A 21,245-nucleotide genomic window follows, 5' to 3' on the forward strand; every position below is an offset into this window, starting at 1 on the left:
GTGATTTCCTTGCAAGAACATTTGTGGAAACATGATAGCTGAAAAAAAAAAAAAAAGGGTGGAAGGCTGGAGGAATATGTTAGCCAGGAAAATAAGGGCAAGGGGACAAAAACCAAGGCTTGGTAATAAAGAGAAAGAACTGACCAATCTAAAGATCCCCGATTTACACAGAATTGAGTATGATTATGTGACTGCCACTATAATAATGATAATAAGAAGAAGAGTGTGATCCTAGAAACGGCGCACATAGTAAGAAAAGTGATGGATTCCTAAAGAGGCAGGATGCAACCCGGAACCCCACTCTATACATACCACCTAGTCGAATTAGAGGACTGTGATAGAGAAAAAAAATAATAGTATCCTGAAAGAAGACCCTCTTTCAAACGTATTGTTATAAATTTTGAATGGCTGTGTCTAGTAAATTAATTTTATATGTTAACTTTTCTGCTCTTATTAATAACTTTTCTGGCTCAGCAATATCATTTAATAACTGGCCAATATCCATACTGGCATTTAACAAAAAGTATGTAGGAATGCTTTTTTATCTTTATTTAAAAAAGAAGAAATGACCAGGGATTCTGGTGGCTGGTATATCAGAGTCCTTGTTCTAGCAGGATTCGTCGATTGGTATGCTGGCATAATTGGTCTTTGCCAGGCAGGGTTCATTGTCTGGTATTTTGGCTGGTATTTTTTCTAGTTCTGCTGGTATTACTCTTCCTTTGTTGACATGTTTCAACCTCCTCAAATGTCATCATCGGGACAAGTTAGCAGAGGAACTGAAGAAGCAGCGTCATGATGGTGGTATTTGTAGTGGCTCAGCTCAGGTGCTGATTTCTCATTGGCTGAGCCTGTCTCAGGCGAAGTCTAGGATCCCGCACGGATGGTTGCAGTTCTTCTTGAGTGCGAGTGCTCAGGGGTTTCGGAGTGTCGAAACTTCAACAAGTGTTGTAATGTATCTTTGCATGTATTTTCTTCATTTCCATAAGTGGAAATGTGTATTGTATGAAAGGAAGGTATGTTTTGTTATATTTGTATTTCGTTAGGAAAAGTGGTGTGTTTAACTATTTCATGTAATAGCTTCTAATTACTGGTCATCGGTTGTTCGATTGTTTGGGTAGTTGCCCGAATGCGGTTGGTGGTCAGTCAATCATGGTCATTTAATAGGATAGGCTCCACTTTGGAGGGGTGCCGATCGTAAAAATATTTGCCAAAAGTACACTAATCAAGACAGGCTAATGAATTTATCAGGCATTATTAGCACTATAATAACGCATATTCTCTGTGAGTTTTATCATCCTACAGGGAAAATAAATGATTTTATGAAAAAAATGTGAAATTCAGGGCCCCTTGTACTGAAGGTTATTTGGTGATCGGTGAGAAACTACAGTTTTGAATAGAAATTCGGTCTTACAGAATGTTGGTATATCCACCTAGAACATGCACATAAATCTTATCAAAATAGAACAGTAAATAAGCACGTAACAACAAAAAAAGAGAGAGCAACAACTGAAGCGAAAACGCAGCCGATAAATATGGAAATCGCAAATATTATAGTCTATCTCTCTAAATTGGTCAATGTCGTTTTCTACGTTTCCTACGAGTAGTTTCATCTCAGAAAACCATTTTAGGGGTATCTAAACTAATTTTTCAAGTTTCTTGTCCTCAGAAAAAATTGCTTTTTTGCTTTTTCTCTGGTTTGTTTTTTTTGGGAAGGGGGTTGGGGGGTATTTCTTTGATTGTCCTAAATAATATAATTTTTAGCTGTTTTAGGCTATCAAGTGACATAATAACTACAACTCTCAGAAGGTTTTGTCCCTAAATCGAGGTTTGAATTTTTCTGAATATTTCTTCCTAGCTATAGTCTCATTTTTCGGCGGGGCTTTCGCTGAACTTACCTGAAGTTGTTGCTTTTTTTTGTTGTTACGTGCTTATTTACTGTTCTATTTTGTTAATACTTTATGTGCCTGTTCTAGGTGGATAGTTTCTCACCGATCACCAAATAACCTTCAGTACAAGGGGCCCTGAATTTCACATTTTTTTTCAGAAAATCATTTATTTTCCCTGTAGGATGATAAAACTCACAGAGAATATGCGTTATTATAGTGCTAATAATGCCTGAAAATTTCATTAGCCTGTCTTGATTAGTGTATTTTTGGCAAATATTTTTACGATCATTTACGATCGGCACCCCTCCAAAGTGGAGGAAAAGCAGTCTTGCTACATTAACCAGAATGTATGGTTGTGCTAAATTGACTCATTGACTCAGGCATAATTAAGATGACAAGAAATCATCGAGATCTTTGTATCTTAATTACTTAAGTATTCTCTGTTCAAAGTTCGTTTCAGGAAGGTAACTTTAGGGGATATGCATATCTAGAATAAAGGTACCTTATGTGTGATGAACTTTGAATTAGAGTTACGAAGTACAGACGGTGCTGGAAGCCAGTCTCAAATAATTCAGGCTAGGGTAGTGAACTCGTCATTCACAATGGTAATTCTAGCTAATAACTCCGGGCCTACTTTTATCTTGGAAATTGATTTTTCCGACAGTTTTAGTGCTTTTGATGAAGAAGCAGTATTAATCTTTTGGGGATCAACTGTTATTTACCTGCTATCTCTACCCAACAATGATGGGGAACTTTGGGAATTCGGGGTTTAGGGAGGGGGGAGACCACACGTAAACAAAGCAGCCATGTTTGTGTTCTAGTAGAGGCCGGGCGATATGCAAACCCTGAGGGAGCCATATGTGCCATACAAGAGGTTGTAAAAAGGAAACTAGTGCACCAATAATGCCTGTCAAAGCTAATGTAAAGCTACCTAAATTAGACCTCAAATATTTCGATAGTGATGTATAAGAATGGAATTCATTTTGGGAACTACATTTGAAGTTTCAGTGCATCAACGTGCTGACTGAAAATATACAGAAGTCTTCTTATTTGAAGGGTTTAATGCAAGGTGATGCTTTGGAACTGATAAGAGTTTTAAATTAAGATATCAATATTTACAAGCAGTGAACTTATTAGAAGAGATGCATGCCAGGAAAGACGAAATCACGTTATGTAAAAAAAAAAAAAAAAAAAAAATCTTCCAGACTGAGACTCCTAACACAGATGCCGAGTCGCTACAAAAATTCAGAGCATAATTCAAATGCTGCATAAGATCATTGGAGAGTGAGCAGTTGGAACTGAATGAGTTGTATACCATCTTGCTCTACACCAAACTACCCTGCACAGTTAGTGAAGTAATAAAACGAAAGTGTAGGGAAGATTGGCTTAAATTTGACACTTTCAAAATATCTCTTGAAGAGGAAATATAGAATGAAACAGTGAAAGCTAACCCTTAACAAGTGTATCTACTTTCGCAGTAGAACAAGAGCAATAAACAAAACCACCAGTGGGGTCTAAAAATACAAACAAAGCCAAGGTAAACTAGGTGAAAGGATGTGCACTTTACTGAGGCAATCATTTATGGACATATTGTAAGACTCTTAACCTGAGGTGGAAACATAGAAAAACTTAGAACTCTGGGGCTGTGTTCCAAATGTGCATCCAGTAAACATTTCAGTTCCGTTTGTGGCAGGCAAGGCTGTAACAATAGTTGCAGTGTTAGATATCATAAGGTTATATGCAATTAAAATAAACCAAAGACTAAGGAAGGTGGCGTACAAGCTGGAACACTCTCTCTGACAAATATCGGACAGGGAAATAAGAAGACTAATCTGTCGATCTTACCTGCAGCCACAATATAACTGAAGGGTAAAAGAGGTCGCATTGTGCAAAATTGAATGTTGTTGGATACCTGTGCCGAGAGACCTTTCATCAAGAGATCTACTCTTGAATGACTCCATTGTAAGAGCAAGGGTTGTTGAGAACATAGCATTGAGAGGTTGTTTGACTTCAGCCTGAGTCAAACAGTATGAAATGGTTAACATCGCTGTGCCTCACCAGGGTAGATTAATAAAAATTGATTGTATAGTGATAGACGAGCTACCAGAATATACAATGAAATTCGATGTTAAAAGGAATTTAAGGTTGTTGTGCAAAATAAAAATCAGCTTGGCTGATAAAGATTTTGATCTACACATAAAAAAACAATTGCCTATATTGTTGTTGATAGGGTTTGACAATGTATAAACTTACCACATCCAGGTTTTAGGAAATTTACGAATTTAGTATTGCTACCAACCATATTTGCTCATGTGGTAACCAGCACCTGCAGTTCTCCTCCCACCAAGGAGGATCATGTTTCTACTTTAAAACTGGCACTGGAAATGAATGATGAAACTATGAATAAAGGGACTACTCCTTTAAAGGAACCAAAGCTAGACCTGTTGATGAGTCAATAAGGAAAGGTATGGAAGCCTGGTACCACCAGGAACCCCGCCCCGACATTGCAGAGCCCATCAAGCTTTTCTACAAGGGGCACTTCCACCGGAGGTACAAGGAGGACGAACAAGCCCTCAAAAACATCATCGAGGAAAACGTCAGCCCCGCAGACCCAGACAGAAATATTAAGATGATTATATATTATAAAACGAAGAAGACGAGCAGCCTGGTGATGACAAACAAACAATCTTCGGCGCCCCTGCAGGATCCCTTGAAGAAGACGTGTGTGGTCTACCGTTACACATGCCCCGTCCAAGGATGACTCAGCAAATACGTCGGTATGACCTCCATGTGTTTCTCCAAGCGAATCTCCTGCCACGCCCAAGAAGGAGCCATATTCAACCACGCCAGGACTGCTCATAACAAATGGATAAGAAGAAATGATATTATCCCTAATATCACCATAATAGATCAAACAACGGATCCCCGACGTCTGCGCCTCCTAGAAGCCCTCCATATAGGTAAGGAGAAACCAAACTTAAATATCACTCAAGAAACGTTTCTCCTTCCCACCGCCGCCCAGAGAGCAGCGAGAGACCCCCCGACGATGCCAGATAATCAGGAACCCCCACCCACTGGATGATACGATTCCTGCTACAGACGGAATTCCTGACGTTCATCCCCAGGCACACTACTGTGGCGCTCGCACGAGAGAATCCTTGAGACCTTCGAGGCGAGATCCACGGCTTCGCCCAAGACCGGCCCGACCAATGAGAATGCAACTCTAGGTCCGAGCTGCTATAAATACTGTTCCGCAAACTTTCTTGCTACAGTCTCTTCAACCGACTCGTCAGAAGATGACCTACGAGAAGGTCGAAACGTCACGTTATACCAGCAATACAAGCACCAATACCAACCCTTAAACCTAAGACGACCCCGGCCCGAACTGAACTACGCCTACAGAATAATACCGGCACTGACGATGACCCCTGCTTGACCTGGACCTGATATCTTGTTCTAATAAAAGATTCCTTCAGCATTCATAATTTTTGAAAATTCCCAATATGAATATTGGCCAGTTACTCAGAAACATCGCTGAGCCTGAGAAGCGAATTGTAAGAAAAATAGAAAAAACTATATATAAAATCAACTCGCTTAATTCTGCCATCCTTTTTAACAGTATTTGCCTAAAAGAGGGTCTTCTACCAAAACAACAATAATAATAATAATAATAATAATAATAATAATAATAATAAAATAATAATAATAATAATAATAATAATAATAATGTGGCGCCGTGGAGGAGTGGGTTAGGTCGTCAATAGACTTAGGTCAGTCGTTGGATGGGTGACCGCTCTCCTCGGCGTTGATTCCTTGGGAAAGGATCTTTACCATAATTTCCTCAGTCTACTCAGCTGTAAATAAGTACCTATCCCTGATGGGGTAGGGTCCAGCTATGGGTTAAATAGCAAAACTCAGCAATGATGGAAAGAAATGAAGGATTAACCGACAACGACGTAAATGGAACCTCTGGCAACAGAGGAGCTTCGTCCGGCAACCAGGTATTCAACCCAATTGAAGGGGAAGACGGTCAGGTACTTGGAGGTCGTCATCCAGCAACTGATCACCACAACGACAATAATCAACAGCCTGAGATTGGAGCTACAGAGGCAAAAAGGAAGAAATGGACAAGAGAAGAAAATAAGGAAATATGGAGATGCTACATCAAAAGCAACCCGACAGAGAGAGGATATAGAAGAAGATTGGTCAACATCTGGAATGAGAGGAATAACACCCCCAAACAGAGCAGAGGCTGGCAGACCAAGTAAGGAACATAAAGAAAAAGAACTGGCTCTCCCCAACGAAAGAGAAGAACTGGAAAGGGAAATGTTCACAAACGACAACGAATTACACGAAGACGAACTGAGAGACGATGCCACAGAAGACGACAGGGAGGATGAGGTATCAAACAACGACACACGAAGAAACACCGACGAAGTAACAGAGAGGACGGAATGGGTAGAAAAGATTAGACAATGGATGGAGCCAGATACAGAGAGAACAAAGATCCCCTCCATGAAAGCCTACAACACAAGAAATTAAGGAGAAAACAAGTGAGATCAATGAAATAATGGGCATAATACAGACCACCAGTATCACAGAAACAAATAACTTGACATATGCAGGAGCAAGATTAGTAGCAGAACTGATGGGGATTCGAACACCAACACCACCAGCACAACCAACCCAACAGAAACCAAAACAGCAACCTCCTTGGAAAAGGCGACTGGAAAAGGAAATCATGGTGATGAGATCTGACTTGAGTAAACTGAAAGAGATGGCAGAAAAAAGGCTAAGAAGCAAGAAAACAAGGGAGGAACTCAACGAGAAATACAAAGTACAAGAGAGGGGATTTAAAACAAAAACACAATAGAAGATGTAAAACAGAGGCTTAAGGCCAAAGCACATAAGATCCAACGATACATGAACAGGAATAAGGGATACCAACAGAACAAACTATTCGGAACCAACCAGAAAAGACTATACAGCCAACTAAGAGGGGAAGACAACCACCCAGAAATTCCTGAAGCCGAACCAAGTAAGAGACTCTGGGAAAACATATGGAGCAATCCGGTATCACACAACAAACATGCAACATGGCTCCAGGAAGTCAAGAAGAAGAAACAGGGAGAATAAAACAAAGATTTCACAGACATCACGGACAGACACAGTCAGAACACCAACTAAAGAAAATGCCAAACTGGAAAGCCCCAGGTCCCGATGAAGTCCATGGATACTGGCTCAAAAAACTTCAAGGCCTACACCCACGAATAGCAGAACAACTCCAGCATTGTATCTCAAATCACCAAGCACCCAAATGGATGACCACAGGAAGAACATCCTTAGTACAAAAAGACAAGAGTAAGGGAAATATAGCCAGTAACTACAGGCCTATCACCTGCCTACCAATAATGTGGAAGTTACTAACAGGTATCATCAGTGAAAGGCATACAACTACCTAGAGGAAACAAACACCATCCCCCACCAACAGAAAGGCTGCAGAAGGAAGTGTAGGGGCACAAAAGACCAGCTCCTGATAGACAAAATGGTAATGAAGAACAGTAGGAGAAGGACAGGAAAAACCAACCTAAGCATGGCATGGATAGACTATAAGAAAGCCTTCGACATGATACCACACACATGGCTAATAGAATGCCTGAAAAATATATGGGGCAGAGGAAAATACCATCAGCTTCCTCAAAAATACAATGCGCAACTGGAATACAATACTTACAAGCTCTGGAATAAGACTAGCAGTTAATATCAGGAGAGGGATCTTCCAGGGCGACTCACTGTCCCCACTACTCTTCGTAGTAGCCATGATTCCCATGACAAAAGTACTACAGAAGATGGATGCCGGGTACCAACTCAAGAAAAGAGGCAACAGAATCAACCATCTGATGTTCATGGACGACATCAAGCTGTATGGTAAGAGCATCAAGGAAATAGATACCCTAATCCAGACTGTAAGGATTGTATCTGAGGACATCAGGATGGAGTTTGGAATAGAAAAATGCGCCTTAGTCAACATACAAAAAGGCACAAAGTAACGAGAAACTGAAAGGGATAAAGCTACCAGATGGAGCAACATCAAACACATAGATGAGACAGGATACAAATACCTGGGAATAATGGAAGGAGGAGATATAAAACACCAAGAGATGAAGGACACGATCAGGAAAGAATATATGCAGAGACTAAAGGCGATACTCAAGTCAAAACTCAACGCCGGAAATATGATAAAAGCCATAAACACATGGGCAGTGCCAGTAATCAGATACAGCGCAGGAAATAGTGGAATGACGAAGGCAGAACTCCGCAGCATAGATCAGAAAACCAGGAAACATATGACAATACACAAAGCACTACACCCAAGAGCAAATACGGACAGACTATACATAACACGAAAGGAAGGAGGGAGAGGACTACTAAGTATAGAGGACTGCGTCAACATCGAAAACAGAGCACTGGGGCAATATCTGAAAACCAGTGAAGACGAGTGGCTAAAGAGTGCATGGGAAGAAGGACTAATAAAAGCAGACGAAGACCCAGAAAATATACAGAGACAGGAGAAAGACAGAAAGAACAGAGGACTGGCACAACAAACCAATGCATGGACAATACATGAGACAGACTAAAGAACTAGCCAGCGATGACAATTGGCAATGGCTACAGAGGGGAGAGCTAAAGAAGGAAACTGAAGGAATGATAACAGCGGCACAAGATCAGGCCCTAAGAACCAGATATGTTCAAAGTACGATAGACGGAAATAACATCTCTCCCATATGTAGGAAGTGCAATACGAAAAGTGAAACCATAAACCACATAGCAAGTGAATGCCCGGCACTTGCACAGAACCAGTACAAAAAGAGGCATGATTCAGTAGCAAAAGCCCTCCACTGGAGCCTGTGCAAGAAACATCAGCTACCTTGCAGTAATAAGTGGTACGAGCACCAACCTGAAGGAGTGATAGAAAACGATCAGGCGAAGATCCTCTGGGACTATGGTATCAGAACGGATAGGGTGATACGTGCAAACAGACCAGATGTGACGTTGATTGACAAAGTCAAGAAGAAATATCACTCATTGATGTCGCAATACCATGGGACACCAGAGTTGAAGAGAAAGAGAGGGAAAAAATTGGATAAAGTATCAAGATCTGAAAATAGAAATAAGAAGGATATGGGATATGCCAGTGGAAATCGTACCCATAATCATAGGAGCACTAGGCGATCCCAATGATCCCTGAAAAGGAATCTAGAAAAACTAGAGGCTGAAGTAGCTCCAGGGCTCATGCAGAAGAGTGATCCTAGAAACGGCACACATAGTAAGTAAGAGATGATGGACTCCTAAGGAGGCAGGATGCAACCGGAACCCCACACTATAAATACCACCAGTCGAATTGGAGGACTGTGATAGAGTAAAAAAAAGAAAAAAAAGAAAATAATAATAATAATATCTTACGAATAAGCCACATTTTAAGGTATACTTCATTGAAAAGAATGGTAGTTTGCATGCCATGAGCGTAAACTGTGCTTTCACAGTACAGCAAATTCCTTCATACAGCAAGTAAACCATACAGAAGCTAACAGAAGTTCACTTATTAACCTAACGTTGCAGTAGTTTAGCTATCATTTACAAAGGTGCATGGTATAAGGAATAATTTTTTAGTTTTAGCTTATTGATGATGGAAAATGGGTTTTAGAAAAATATGGGAAGATTTTCTATTGGTTATCACAGCCAAGAGAGCTCTACAATCAGCTGTGAGTCTGGCCATGCCCCAGAGGTGCCAGGGGATCCTGTTCACAGAGCTTGACAAGTGACAAGGAATGCCATCGACAAGTGGTACCATCGGGAGAGCTTTGTCACCAAGGAGGGCGAAATGATCGTATGACTGTTTCATATAGGCTATATAAACACTAACTACAAGAAGAACGAGACAGTCCTATAAAATATCCTCATGACTCATGTAATGTCTAATAAAGAAGACACAACAGTTGATCTTATAAGGATCAGAGGACTGCCCCGTATCTCATGAAGAATAGTCCCGCCATTAGCAGCAATATCATTAACAAATATAACAAATGCTGTGCCCTGAGCAGAGATGCCATCATTCCTTAATCAGTATAACCACAACTCGCCTCTCCAATACCAACATGCAATGAGTGACTGTGGTAATGACTGCCAAAGCCTGCCTGTAACGATACCCTCACTAAGAATTATCCTTCCTTTTTTCAACCACTGTCTGAAGAACCACAGTGTAAGGTCTGCAGCATATAAATTACCATTCTTCCTAATGAAATAAGATAAGATTAATAATATTAATACTCAAAAAATAAAAGGATGCAGGCATATGTATTAAATTTTCTTTGAGTAACTGATAATTCAAGGGTACTAAACTGAAAGTTTACATTTACTGATGCACAGCCTGTGGCCAAACGTTTTCTCACTGGCCCCATATGAATATGCACAATGAATATAGTACCTTGCTCTAGGCTTCGGATGGTATATAGCATGACTAGGCTTTGACTAACCATCTCAATTGTCCTCTCAGGTATGATTGGCATTCAATGCAGTTTTTAGTTTAGCACAATGGCAATCATAAAAATCTTTCAATATCAGAAATGAAAAATATAACAAAGATTATAGAATATGGAAGGAACAACTTGTTGAATATTTGGGGTAGTGTTAGGCATCTGTTGAAAATTAAATCAGTCGTTATGAATAAAGAACAACTGTACATTTTAACCTTCTAATCGTTCCGGACAGTTGGCCAGACAAGCATCCAGCTGTCTCTCTTTTCGTTAAATGGAAAATATTTGCCTGTTCTGATATATTTAGATTGTCATATTTTCCATTATAAGGACAGAAATTCTTCAAGATTCACTTATCTTTGGAAAAAATTTCTTTACAAAAGGAAAAACATTCCATTTCTAGTCTTCCAAAATAAAGGAATATTTTACAGTCTTTAATATGGTTTCAAGAGAAAAAGTAGAAAGAATAATTTGAATAATAAACAGAGGAATATTCATGAAAATACTCCTGAGGGAAAGTCACTTACAAGGGAGGCAGCAGCTGCATGTTGTACTAGAAGAGCACAGTGTTGCATCAATGATGTCATTACAAACTTGGCCACTTAATTCATTGTAGCAGTAACCCCCTTGAGCTGTGCACGTGCTGTCATTTCCACAAACTGTGAATTCTTCAAGAAACAATTCAATCAGTTATATTTATTCTCTGTTACACTGCAACAGGTGATATGGTAGACCATTCATAGGATTAAGTGAAAACCCTATAAAGATTTGGAATAAATAGACTGATAATGATGATGTGGATTCATAAAATGATCATGGAAAACTCTTCAAATATTGTTGTGTAAAATATGATACCAAAATATCCCGTCTAAATAAAATGAACTAATGTTAATGTTACTTGGATGGTCTTGAAGGACTAAATTCTGAAAGATCAGTAACGTGTAGTATATAAAAATCACGGTTTGTGCCAGTGACTACTGAGAATTAGTAAGCCAATTGTTATGAGCAAAAACAATTAAACAGAGAAGCATGAGAGCGTCCTACTTTCCTTTTTGCTGTTCTGAAACATGAATTTAAATAAAAATTTAGAAATTTTATACCTGAGGTGTTCAAGATTCCTCAACATCTAGGATACAACTAAAAGAAAAATCTTGAAATCTTTGAATAAGAAACCAAAAATTAAAAGTATAAGGAAAATTCATCTCACTCAAGGTTGTTTCTTACCTTCAATGCAGCAGGAGCAATCTGTCCCACTACATTCTTCAGAGAACACGGTACCACTGCATACGTGGCTGCTCAGCACACTGAAGCAGTAACCATTATTGTCGGTGCAGGCGCTGCTTGGTGAACAGACTGTGAAACACATCAAGGATTTTATTCAGTTGGGCTTGCTGATCACTATGTGCTAATTTCCCCAAGACAGTCATCCCTGAATATGATTGGATTTTAGCTGTTAATGAAAATACTAAATTAAAAGTCATTGCTGCTGCACTGTGGAAAATACATTTAGGAACCCAAAATGAAACTATTCACAACAGAGTAATTCAGCTAAGATATAAAGTAATATATAACAAAAAATTAGGAAAAACTTGCCATAGGTAGTTTATGGGAAAAATGATGGTATATTTACTACAAAAGAAAGACATATGATCACAATGAATTCTAAATTTAGCTGAGCTTTCTGACACTTGAGAGACATCTCAGAGCATATCATGACATATTTATGAATGGCATTGCTGAAAATAATAGTCTATTTACTAGTTTACAGCCAGGTCACTACATGAGCCTGTGTGCTTGTGATGCACTTCTTTCCAATTTAATTTTTTTATAGAAATGCCCAGTCTTTGTAATTTGCTCTGCTTTTGATCGTGTTAATCCCAGTAGACTAGTTTTCAAACTCATGCAAATGGAAGTTGTGGCACTATCTCCTGGTACTGCTGAATTGTTAACTAATAGATCACAAAGCTTAGTTGTTGGCAGGCACAAGAGCTACTATGTACTACTACAATGTAACTTCTGTGGTTCTTAAGGCAGTCATCTTGGTTCACTTCTGTTTTATAATACTGGGTACTCATGATGTGAGGTCTGGCCCAGAATACAAACTGGTTACATAAGTGGATGATGTTACTTTTTGTACTGATCTCACCTCTTGAATGTAAGCCTGTGGTTGCACGTTCTCTTAAGGAATGTAGCTGAACCATTACAAAACTCAAAGTGTGATTGTTTTAGGGGTCTAATCCACCCAGATCTCTTAATTTCTATTCAATACTGATTAAATGAGTCATTTGAATGTCTAAATTCCATTCTGTACTGGAAATTCACTTTTGAGAAATATATCTGGTCTGTTTTCTTCAACCAGTGAAGAAATCGGCAAATAAAAAATCTCATGAGAGCTTTAGAGATCTATGTAGGCCCAGGAAATACTACTATTTCCTCAGCATACAAAGCATTTTGTGTTCTGGATATTCTTCCCTATTTAAGGAAAATACTACAGAATAAAAACTTGAGTTCTAATACAATTCCAGTCTGTACCAATAAACTGCCATCTGAAGTTTCTGAGTAAAAACTTGAGCTACATTAATTTTTTTTATTCTGACTCTAAAATTAAATTCTGTCACTACCTTTCTGCTCCCTTTTAATATTTTTCATAGATCTGGACACCCTTTGTGTGGCGATATATGTAGTTACTTTTAACAGTCTAGTAATTGCTATTATGAGATTCAGTATCATACAGTTACTATGCAATAACCTTCCTAGTCATGAAGTCATGAAGTAAACACATTGAAATTTTCAGTGTCTGTCTAATTGTAAATGCTTTATTTTTTTATTTTTTTTTTTTTTTTTTTTAAGCAGGCTCATGTGATACTCATTTCAAAATTTTTAAGGGTTTTATGTTTTATTGCTGTACTTTTGTTGCATTTTTTCTTTTCCCTTACTGGAATACATTAACTATTGGAGCCCAAGGGCTTGTGGCACTGTGCTTTTCTAACTTGAGTTGTAGCTAAGTTGTTAATAATAATAATAATAATAATAATAATAATAATAATAATAATAATAATAATAATAATAATAATAATAATAATAATAATAATAATAATGTGGTGCCATGGAGGAGTGGGTTAGGTCGTCAAGGGACTTAAGTCAAGTTAAGCAGCATTGGGGCTGGTCAGTCGTTGGATGGGTGACCGCTCTCCTCGGCGTTGATTCCTTGGGATAGGATCTTTACCATAATTTCGTCAGTCTACTCAGCTGTAAATGAGTACCTATCCCTGATGGGGTAGGGTCCAGCTATGGGTTAAATAGCAAAACTCAGCAATGATGGAAAGAAATGAAGGAATAAACGACAACGACGTAAATGGAACCTCTGGCAACAGAGGAGCTTCGTCCGGCAACCAGGTATTCAACCCAATTGAAGGGGAAGATGGTCAGGTACTTGGAGGTCGTCATCCAGCAACTGATCACCACAACAACAGTCATCAACAGCCTGAGATTGGAGCTACAGAAGCAAAAAGGAAGAAATGGACAAGAGAAGAAAATAAGGAAATATGGAGATGCTATATCAGAAGCAACCCGACGGAGAGAGGATATAGAAGAAGATTGGTCAACATCTGGAATAAGATGAATAACACCCCCCAAACAGAGCAGAGGCTGGCAGACCAAGTAAGAAACATAAAGAAAAAGAACTGGCTCTCCCCAACAGAAAGAGAAGAACTGGAAAGGGAAATGTCACACGACAACGAATCACACGAAGACGAACTGAGAGACGATGCCACAGAAGACGACAGAGAGGATGAGGTATCAAAAAACGACACACGAAGAAACACCGACGAAGTAACAGAGAGGACGGAATGGGTAAAAAAGATTAGACAATGGATGGAGCCAGATACAGAGAGAACAAAGATCCCCTCCATGAAAGCCTACAACACCAAGAAATTAAGGCAGAAAACAAGTGAGGTCAATGAAATAATGGACATAATACACAACACCAGTATCACAGAAACAAATAACTTGGTATATGCAGGAGCAAGATTAGTAGCAGAACTGATGGGGACACGAACACCAACGCCACAACCAACCCAACAGAAACCACAACAGCAACCTCCTTGGAAAAGGCGCCTGGAAAAGCAAATCATGGTGATGAGATCTGACTTGAGTAAACTGAAAGAGATGGCAGAAAAAAGGCTAAGAAGCAAGAAAACAAGGGAGGAACTGAACGAGAAATACAAAGTACACGAGAGGGGACTAAACAACACAATAGAAGATGTAAAACAGAGGCTTAAGGCCAAAGCACACAAGATCCAACGGTACATGAACAGGAATAAAGGATACCAACAGAACAAACTATTCGGAACCAACCAGAAAAGACTATACAGCAAACTAAGAGGGGAAAACAACCACCCAGAAATTCCTGAAGCCGAACCAAGTAAGAGACTCTGGGAAAACATCTGGAGCAATCCGGTATCACACAATAAACATGCAACATGGCTCCAGGAAGTCAAGGAAGAAGAAACAGGGAGAATAAAACAAAGATTCACAGAGATCACGACAGACACAGTTAGACACCAACTAAAGAAAATGCCAAACTGGAAAGCCCCAGGTCCCGATGAAGTCCATGGATACTGGCTCAAAAACTTCAAGGCCCTACACCCACGAATAGCAGAACAACTCCAGCATTGTATCTCAAATCACCAAGCACCCAAATGGATGACCACAGGAAGAACATCCTTAGTACAAAAAGAAAAGAGTAAGGGAAATATACCTAGTAACTACAGGCCTATCACCTGCCTACCCATAATGTGGAAGTTACTAACAGGTATCATCAGTGAAAGGCTATACAACTACCTACAGGAGACAATCACCATCCCCAACCAACAGAAAGGCTGCAGAAGGAAGTGTAGGGGCACAAAGGACCAGCTCCTGATAGACAAAATGGTGATGAAGAACAGTAGGAGAAGGAAAACCAACCTAAGTATGGCATGGATAGACTATAAGAAAGCCTTCGACATGATACCACACATATGGATAATAGAATGCCTGAAAATATGGGGCAGAGGAAAACACCATCAGCTTCCTCAAAAATACAATGCACAACAAGAATACAATACTTACAAGCTCTGGAATAAGACTAGCAGAGGTTAATATCAGGAGATGGATCTTCCAGGGCGACTCACTGTCCCCACTACTCTTCGTAGTAGCCATGATTCCATGACAAAAGTACTACAGAAGATGGATGCTGGGTACCAACTCAATAAAAGAGGCAACAGAATCAACCATCTGATGTTCATGGACGACATCAAGCTGTATGGTAAGAGCATCAAGGAAATAGATACCCTAATCCAGACTGTAAGGATTGTATCTGGGGACATCAGGATGGAGCTTGGAATAGAAAAATGCGCCTTAGTCAACATACAAAAAGGCAAAGTAACGAGAACTAAAGGGATAAAGCTACCAGATGGGAGCAACATCAAACACATAGATGAGACAGGATACAAATACCTGGGAATAATGGAAGGAGGGGATATAAAACACCAAGAGATGAAGGACACGATCAGGAAAGAATACATGCAGAGACTCAAGGCGATACTCAAGTCAAAACTCAATGGAGCAAATATGATAAAAGCCATAAACACATGGGCAGTGCCAGTAATCAGATACAGCGCAGGAATAGTGGAATGGACGAAGGCAGAACTCCGCAGCATAGATCAGAAAACGAGGAAACATATGACAATACACAAAGCACTACACCCAAGAGCAAATACGGACAGACTATACATAACACGAAAGGAAGGAGGGAGAGGACTACTAAGTATAGAGGACTGCGTCAACATTGAGAACAGAGCACTGGGGCAATATCTGAAAACCAGTGAAGACGAGTGGCTAAAGAGTAGCATGGAAGAAGGACTAATAAAAGTAGACGAAGACCCAGAAATATACAGAGACAGGAGAATGACAGACAGAAAATAGGACTGGCACAACAAACCAATGCACGGACAATACATGAGACAGACTAAAGAACTAGCCAGCGATGACACATGGCAATGGCTACAGAGGGGAGAGCTAAAGAAGGAAACTGAAGGGATGATAACAGCGGCACAAGATCAGGCCCTAAGAACCAGATATATTCAAAGAACAATAGACGGAAATAACATCTCTCCCATATGTAGGAAGTGCAATACGAAAAATGAAACCATAAACCACACAGCAAGCGAATGTCCGGCACTTGCACAGAACCAGTACAAAAGGAGGCATGATTCAGTGGCAAAAGCCCTCCACTGGAGCCTGTGCAAGAAACATCAGCTACCTTGCAGTAATAAGTGGTACGAGCACCAACCTGAGGGAGTGATAGAAAACGATCAGGCAAAGATCCTCTGTGACTATGGTATCAGAACGGATAGGGTGATACGTGCAAACAGACCAGACGTGACGTTGATTGACAAAGTCAAGAAGAAAGTATCACTCATTGATGTCGCAATACCATGGGACACCGGAGTTGAAGAGAAAGAGAGGGAAAAAATGGATAAGTATCAAGATCTGAAAATAGAAATAAGAAGGATATGGGATATGCCAGTGGAAATCGTACCCATAATCATAGGAGCACTAGGCACGATCCCAAGATCCCTGAAAAGGAATCTAGAAAAACTAGAGGCTGAAGTAGCTCCAGGACTCATGCAGAAGAGTGTGATCCTAGAAACGGCACACATAGTAAGAAAAGTGATGGACTCCTAAGGAGGCAGGATGCAACCCGGAACCCCACACTATAAATACACCCCGTCGCATTAGAGGACTGTGATAGAGCAAAAAAAAAAAAAAAAAAAAAAAAAAAATTAATAATAATAATAATAATAATAATAATAAGTTTAAAACATTAAACTGTCATAATTAATTAAAGATCAAATAATTACGGAAAGATGAAATAGTAGAAGTTTATGCAGATTTATATACACTCACTTGAATAAGAGTGCAAGACTCTACCATGAAAAAAACCAAGCAATTCGATACATTTTCGTTTCCCTTTTCAAGGTTCATAATGATTGACCCCTTAGGAGGTTTAGCGACTCACCTCCTGGACTGCAACAGGCACAGTCATCTCCGAGGCATTCAGTGGAATCAACTGCCCCATTACAGCTACTCCAGTCTATAGGTTTCATGCAAGATCCGCTATTGCTCTCACACCCAGGTAACAGAACGCAGAGAGAAGTATCTGGAAAGATGAAAGGCAGTGATATTGCATATATATCACGGAAAAAGCTCGCAATCAGTTCTACATTCTTTCAGCCTCCTTACAAGTACTAATTGATAGCACCATAAAAGTGCCTGGAAATTCAGAACATGTTTTATATGTTAAACATCGCAGTGGATAACCAGTGTCTCTTGAGAATTAAAATAGGCATTATTTAGAAGGCCACCTTACTTTCCGTTATATATACGTATAACAACAAAATAGCCTAAGTCTACAAGGCATCTTCCAAGAACAATTTCATGTAAAATGAGTGTAACAATACTCTCTGAAATGCCAAGACAATGCATGATGAAACAATGATTTCCAGATTGCAGAGATTTGTAAAATAATGAGATGATAAAAATAGGGAGAAAATGGTGTTCCAAGTGCAATGATAACAGAACCCAGGTTGTGTTAAGTGACGTACCATTAATACAACAGTGACATGCAGCCTCCCCGCATCCTTGTTCGTAGATGGTACCTGTGCACGTGTAGCTACTCGTACTCTTGTAGCAATATCCTTGATTAGCAGTACACTGGGCATTACGGGTACAATCTGAGAATTAGAGAGAAGATAAACATTTCTTTACGTAAAGTTAATCATCATTACGTTATTCATGTCTGTACACATAAGCCCTCATCCTTTAAGGAATTATCACTTTACATATAATCCAGACATACAAAAATTTTATGTTGTAACGTGAGAGGTTCTGTGCATTGACCTTATTGTTTTTATTTAAGTTTAAAAAATGACAATAATTTTAACTGAATGAAAATATCAAAGAACAAGTTAAAAGCATACGAAGCTAGGAACTTTCAGAAAATATAGGCAACTAATGCTACTGCATAATAGTGTTCCAGAAGTTTAAACCTAGACACATATTATCTATACCATAAAGATCTCCTTTTCCATGTGCTTCCAATGTTACCTAACAAATTACGTTAACAGTTTTAGTTATCCTAGAAATATATGACTATGCCTTATAAACAATTGAGCAAAATAATATATCCAGTTCTTGTACTGTTCTTTATGTGACTCACCCCTGCAACAAGTGCAATTGTTTCCAAGGCAACCTGCTGGTTCAGCCAAGCCATAGCAAGTTCCCCAGTCATCATCTTTTACGCATCTTCCACTGTCTCCTCCACATTCAGGTAATTCGACACAGTTATCAGGATCTAGAATGATAAAACACCCGTGATATCAATAATACACAAAGGAGTATAAACTGGATTAATAATACATTATGTGATAAAGCATTTCGCAAAATCTTCAAAATGCAGTGAATAAAATCCATGCATAGTATCCATTTTGTTTTGTCTCAATAAACCCATTGAATGATGTCTTATATTTTATGAAAGAACACAAGGTCTTATGCTTATTCTATAAATGCTCCCTTGCAACTGTGGTGGATAAAATAACCAAACCTGAATCTTTTCAGAAACAGTTACTCCTTAGGGAGACTTTGTGAAAATGTACGTACTATAACCCGAGGACAAAAGGGAAATGGCTCTTTATAAGATTCCTGGGGCATGAGACAAAGAAGAAGTGAAAGAATTGTTTGTAGATGCAAGCAAAGCCACTTACTCATAAAACAACAAGCACAATTTGGTCCATCACACCCTTCGTCATACGTGATACCATTGCATACATGGCTGCTACTCGTACTGAAGCAGTAGCCATTATTGTCTGAACAGATGGGTTTTGGTGAACATCCTGAAACAGCTGTAAGAAATAATACATTAATTTTAATGTGCTCATCAGTTTGTGTAACTTTTCTTACTACACACTTTCTAATTTGGCACAGTGAGAATAGAACTCCCAGTGGATGTTTACACATTCACTCAGTAGAGGAATCCGATGTCTTTTAAATCTGTTAAGTTGAAATCAAAAGCTAGAAAAAACTTTCAGGTGAGTACTTCAAGGAGGACTCTGATGTTAAAGTATGAAAGAGTACCTAAAAAACTGCATAATGATAAATATGAAAGCTATATACGTATATTATTGATTATTTTCTAGGCAATACAGAAAGTCGAGGGATTGATGTTTCAGGGAAATTGGCTATTCTGTATTCTATCCTCACAGCGATAAACACCTGGCTGAAGTTTACATTTTGGGCAGATGTTTTGTACTTGTAGTTTTACGTCTTCTATTTTGAGTCTTGTTCTATGCTTTAACTGATATGTTTGTGATCCAGGTACTGCATTTTCTCGTCATTGTTGTTAAGAGTTATTAACGTTTGCATTGTTTAGTTCATCAATTGTGTTTATATATTAACAAACAGAATGGTAAACACTTTAGTCTGAAATTCATATACGTTTTGTAGCCTGAAAGTTCTGTCCACAATGTAGATTCTAATTGCAATACATGTTAAGTTAAGTATATCTTAGTTTTACCAGACCACTGAGCTGATTAACAGCTCTCCTAGGGCTGGCCCGAAGGATTAGATATTTTTACGTAACCGGGATCTACAGTTTATTGTGGGATCCGAACCACATTATATCGATAAATGAATTTCTATCTTCAGAAATAAATTCCTCTGGTTCTGCGTTAGCCGAGCCGAGAATCAAACTTTGTACCACTAGATTGATAGCCGAGCGCGAAATCCACTTGTCCAACGAGGAACTTGCAATACATGTAAGAGATATCTTTTACACTAAAGTTCTCTTCTTATATTAGGGTATTACTATTGTACATGAAACATTTATGATACTAGTCAGATAGACAGCGAAACATACCAGAAATGAGGAACGTCTCTATAAAAAAGACTTTGTCATGAAGTACAGGACGTTCATTGATTGTACCCTTCCTTTGAAGGTTTGCTTTTACATAATCATTCCTTTGGAGGCTTACCTGTTGGATGGCAACAGGCACAGTCATCTCCAAGGCAATCAGTTGAGTCAATTGCACCAACACAGGTACTCCAGTTTGCAGGTTTCATGCAAGATCCACCACTGTTCTCGCAGTCAGGTAACAGAACACAGAGGGAAGTATCTGAAAAGGTCAACAGTAGTTTTAGCACTGTGCATACACAGACGAAAATGCTAAACATTTCAAGTATTGTGTATGAGTGAAATATGGCAACTTAACATGACTTCCTGAGGAATACACTGCAAGAGTCAACTTATACATCAAATATATTTAAGTTTGTGTTCAATATAGTTTGAGAATGATAGGCTTTATGCAGAATACTGTGGACATTCCAGCTTAACCTTTGTAGAAAATAAAGCAATTACTAACTTGAGACATCAGAATAACCTAAGTACAAAAACTATACAACTGATAAATCAAAATTTAAATGGTTCCAGAGTGTTTGAAAAATAAAGATAAGAAATTTTTTACATATGAAAAGTTGCTATTTCATTTACAAAGAAAATGAGGCATCATTGAAGTGACGTACCATTAATACAACAGTGACATGCAGCCTCCCCGCATCCTTGTTCGTAGATAGTACCTGTGCACGTGTAGCTACTCGTACTATTGTAGCAATATCCTTGATTAGCAGTACACTGGGCATTACGGGTACAATCTGAGAGTTTAAGGGAAGATAAACATGTCTTTAAGCATAGATTATCATAATTTCATATTATTTATATCTTCGCATTCAA

General features: G+C 39.0%; 1 protein-coding gene across 1 annotated transcript in view; it reads right to left on the reverse strand.

Annotated features, from left to right (window-relative positions):
* LOC135220033 (keratin-associated protein 10-4-like) overlaps positions 1 to 21,245 on the reverse strand; it is a gene marked incomplete in the record, with an annotated part of 27,394 nt that overhangs the window by 744 nt on the left and 5,405 nt on the right. The window contains 8 exon segments of the mRNA XM_064257366.1: positions 10,948 to 11,088; positions 11,645 to 11,773; positions 17,481 to 17,621; positions 18,067 to 18,195; positions 18,681 to 18,815; positions 19,225 to 19,362; positions 20,491 to 20,631; positions 21,038 to 21,166. Coding sequence (XP_064113436.1) covers positions 10,948 to 11,088; positions 11,645 to 11,773; positions 17,481 to 17,621; positions 18,067 to 18,195; positions 18,681 to 18,815; positions 19,225 to 19,362; positions 20,491 to 20,631; positions 21,038 to 21,166 — 1,083 coding nt within the window.

The sequence above is a fragment of the Macrobrachium nipponense genome, chromosome 1, assembly GCF_015104395.2.
Source record: "Macrobrachium nipponense isolate FS-2020 chromosome 1, ASM1510439v2, whole genome shotgun sequence".
Classification (NCBI taxonomy): Eukaryota; Metazoa; Arthropoda; class Malacostraca; order Decapoda; family Palaemonidae; genus Macrobrachium; species Macrobrachium nipponense.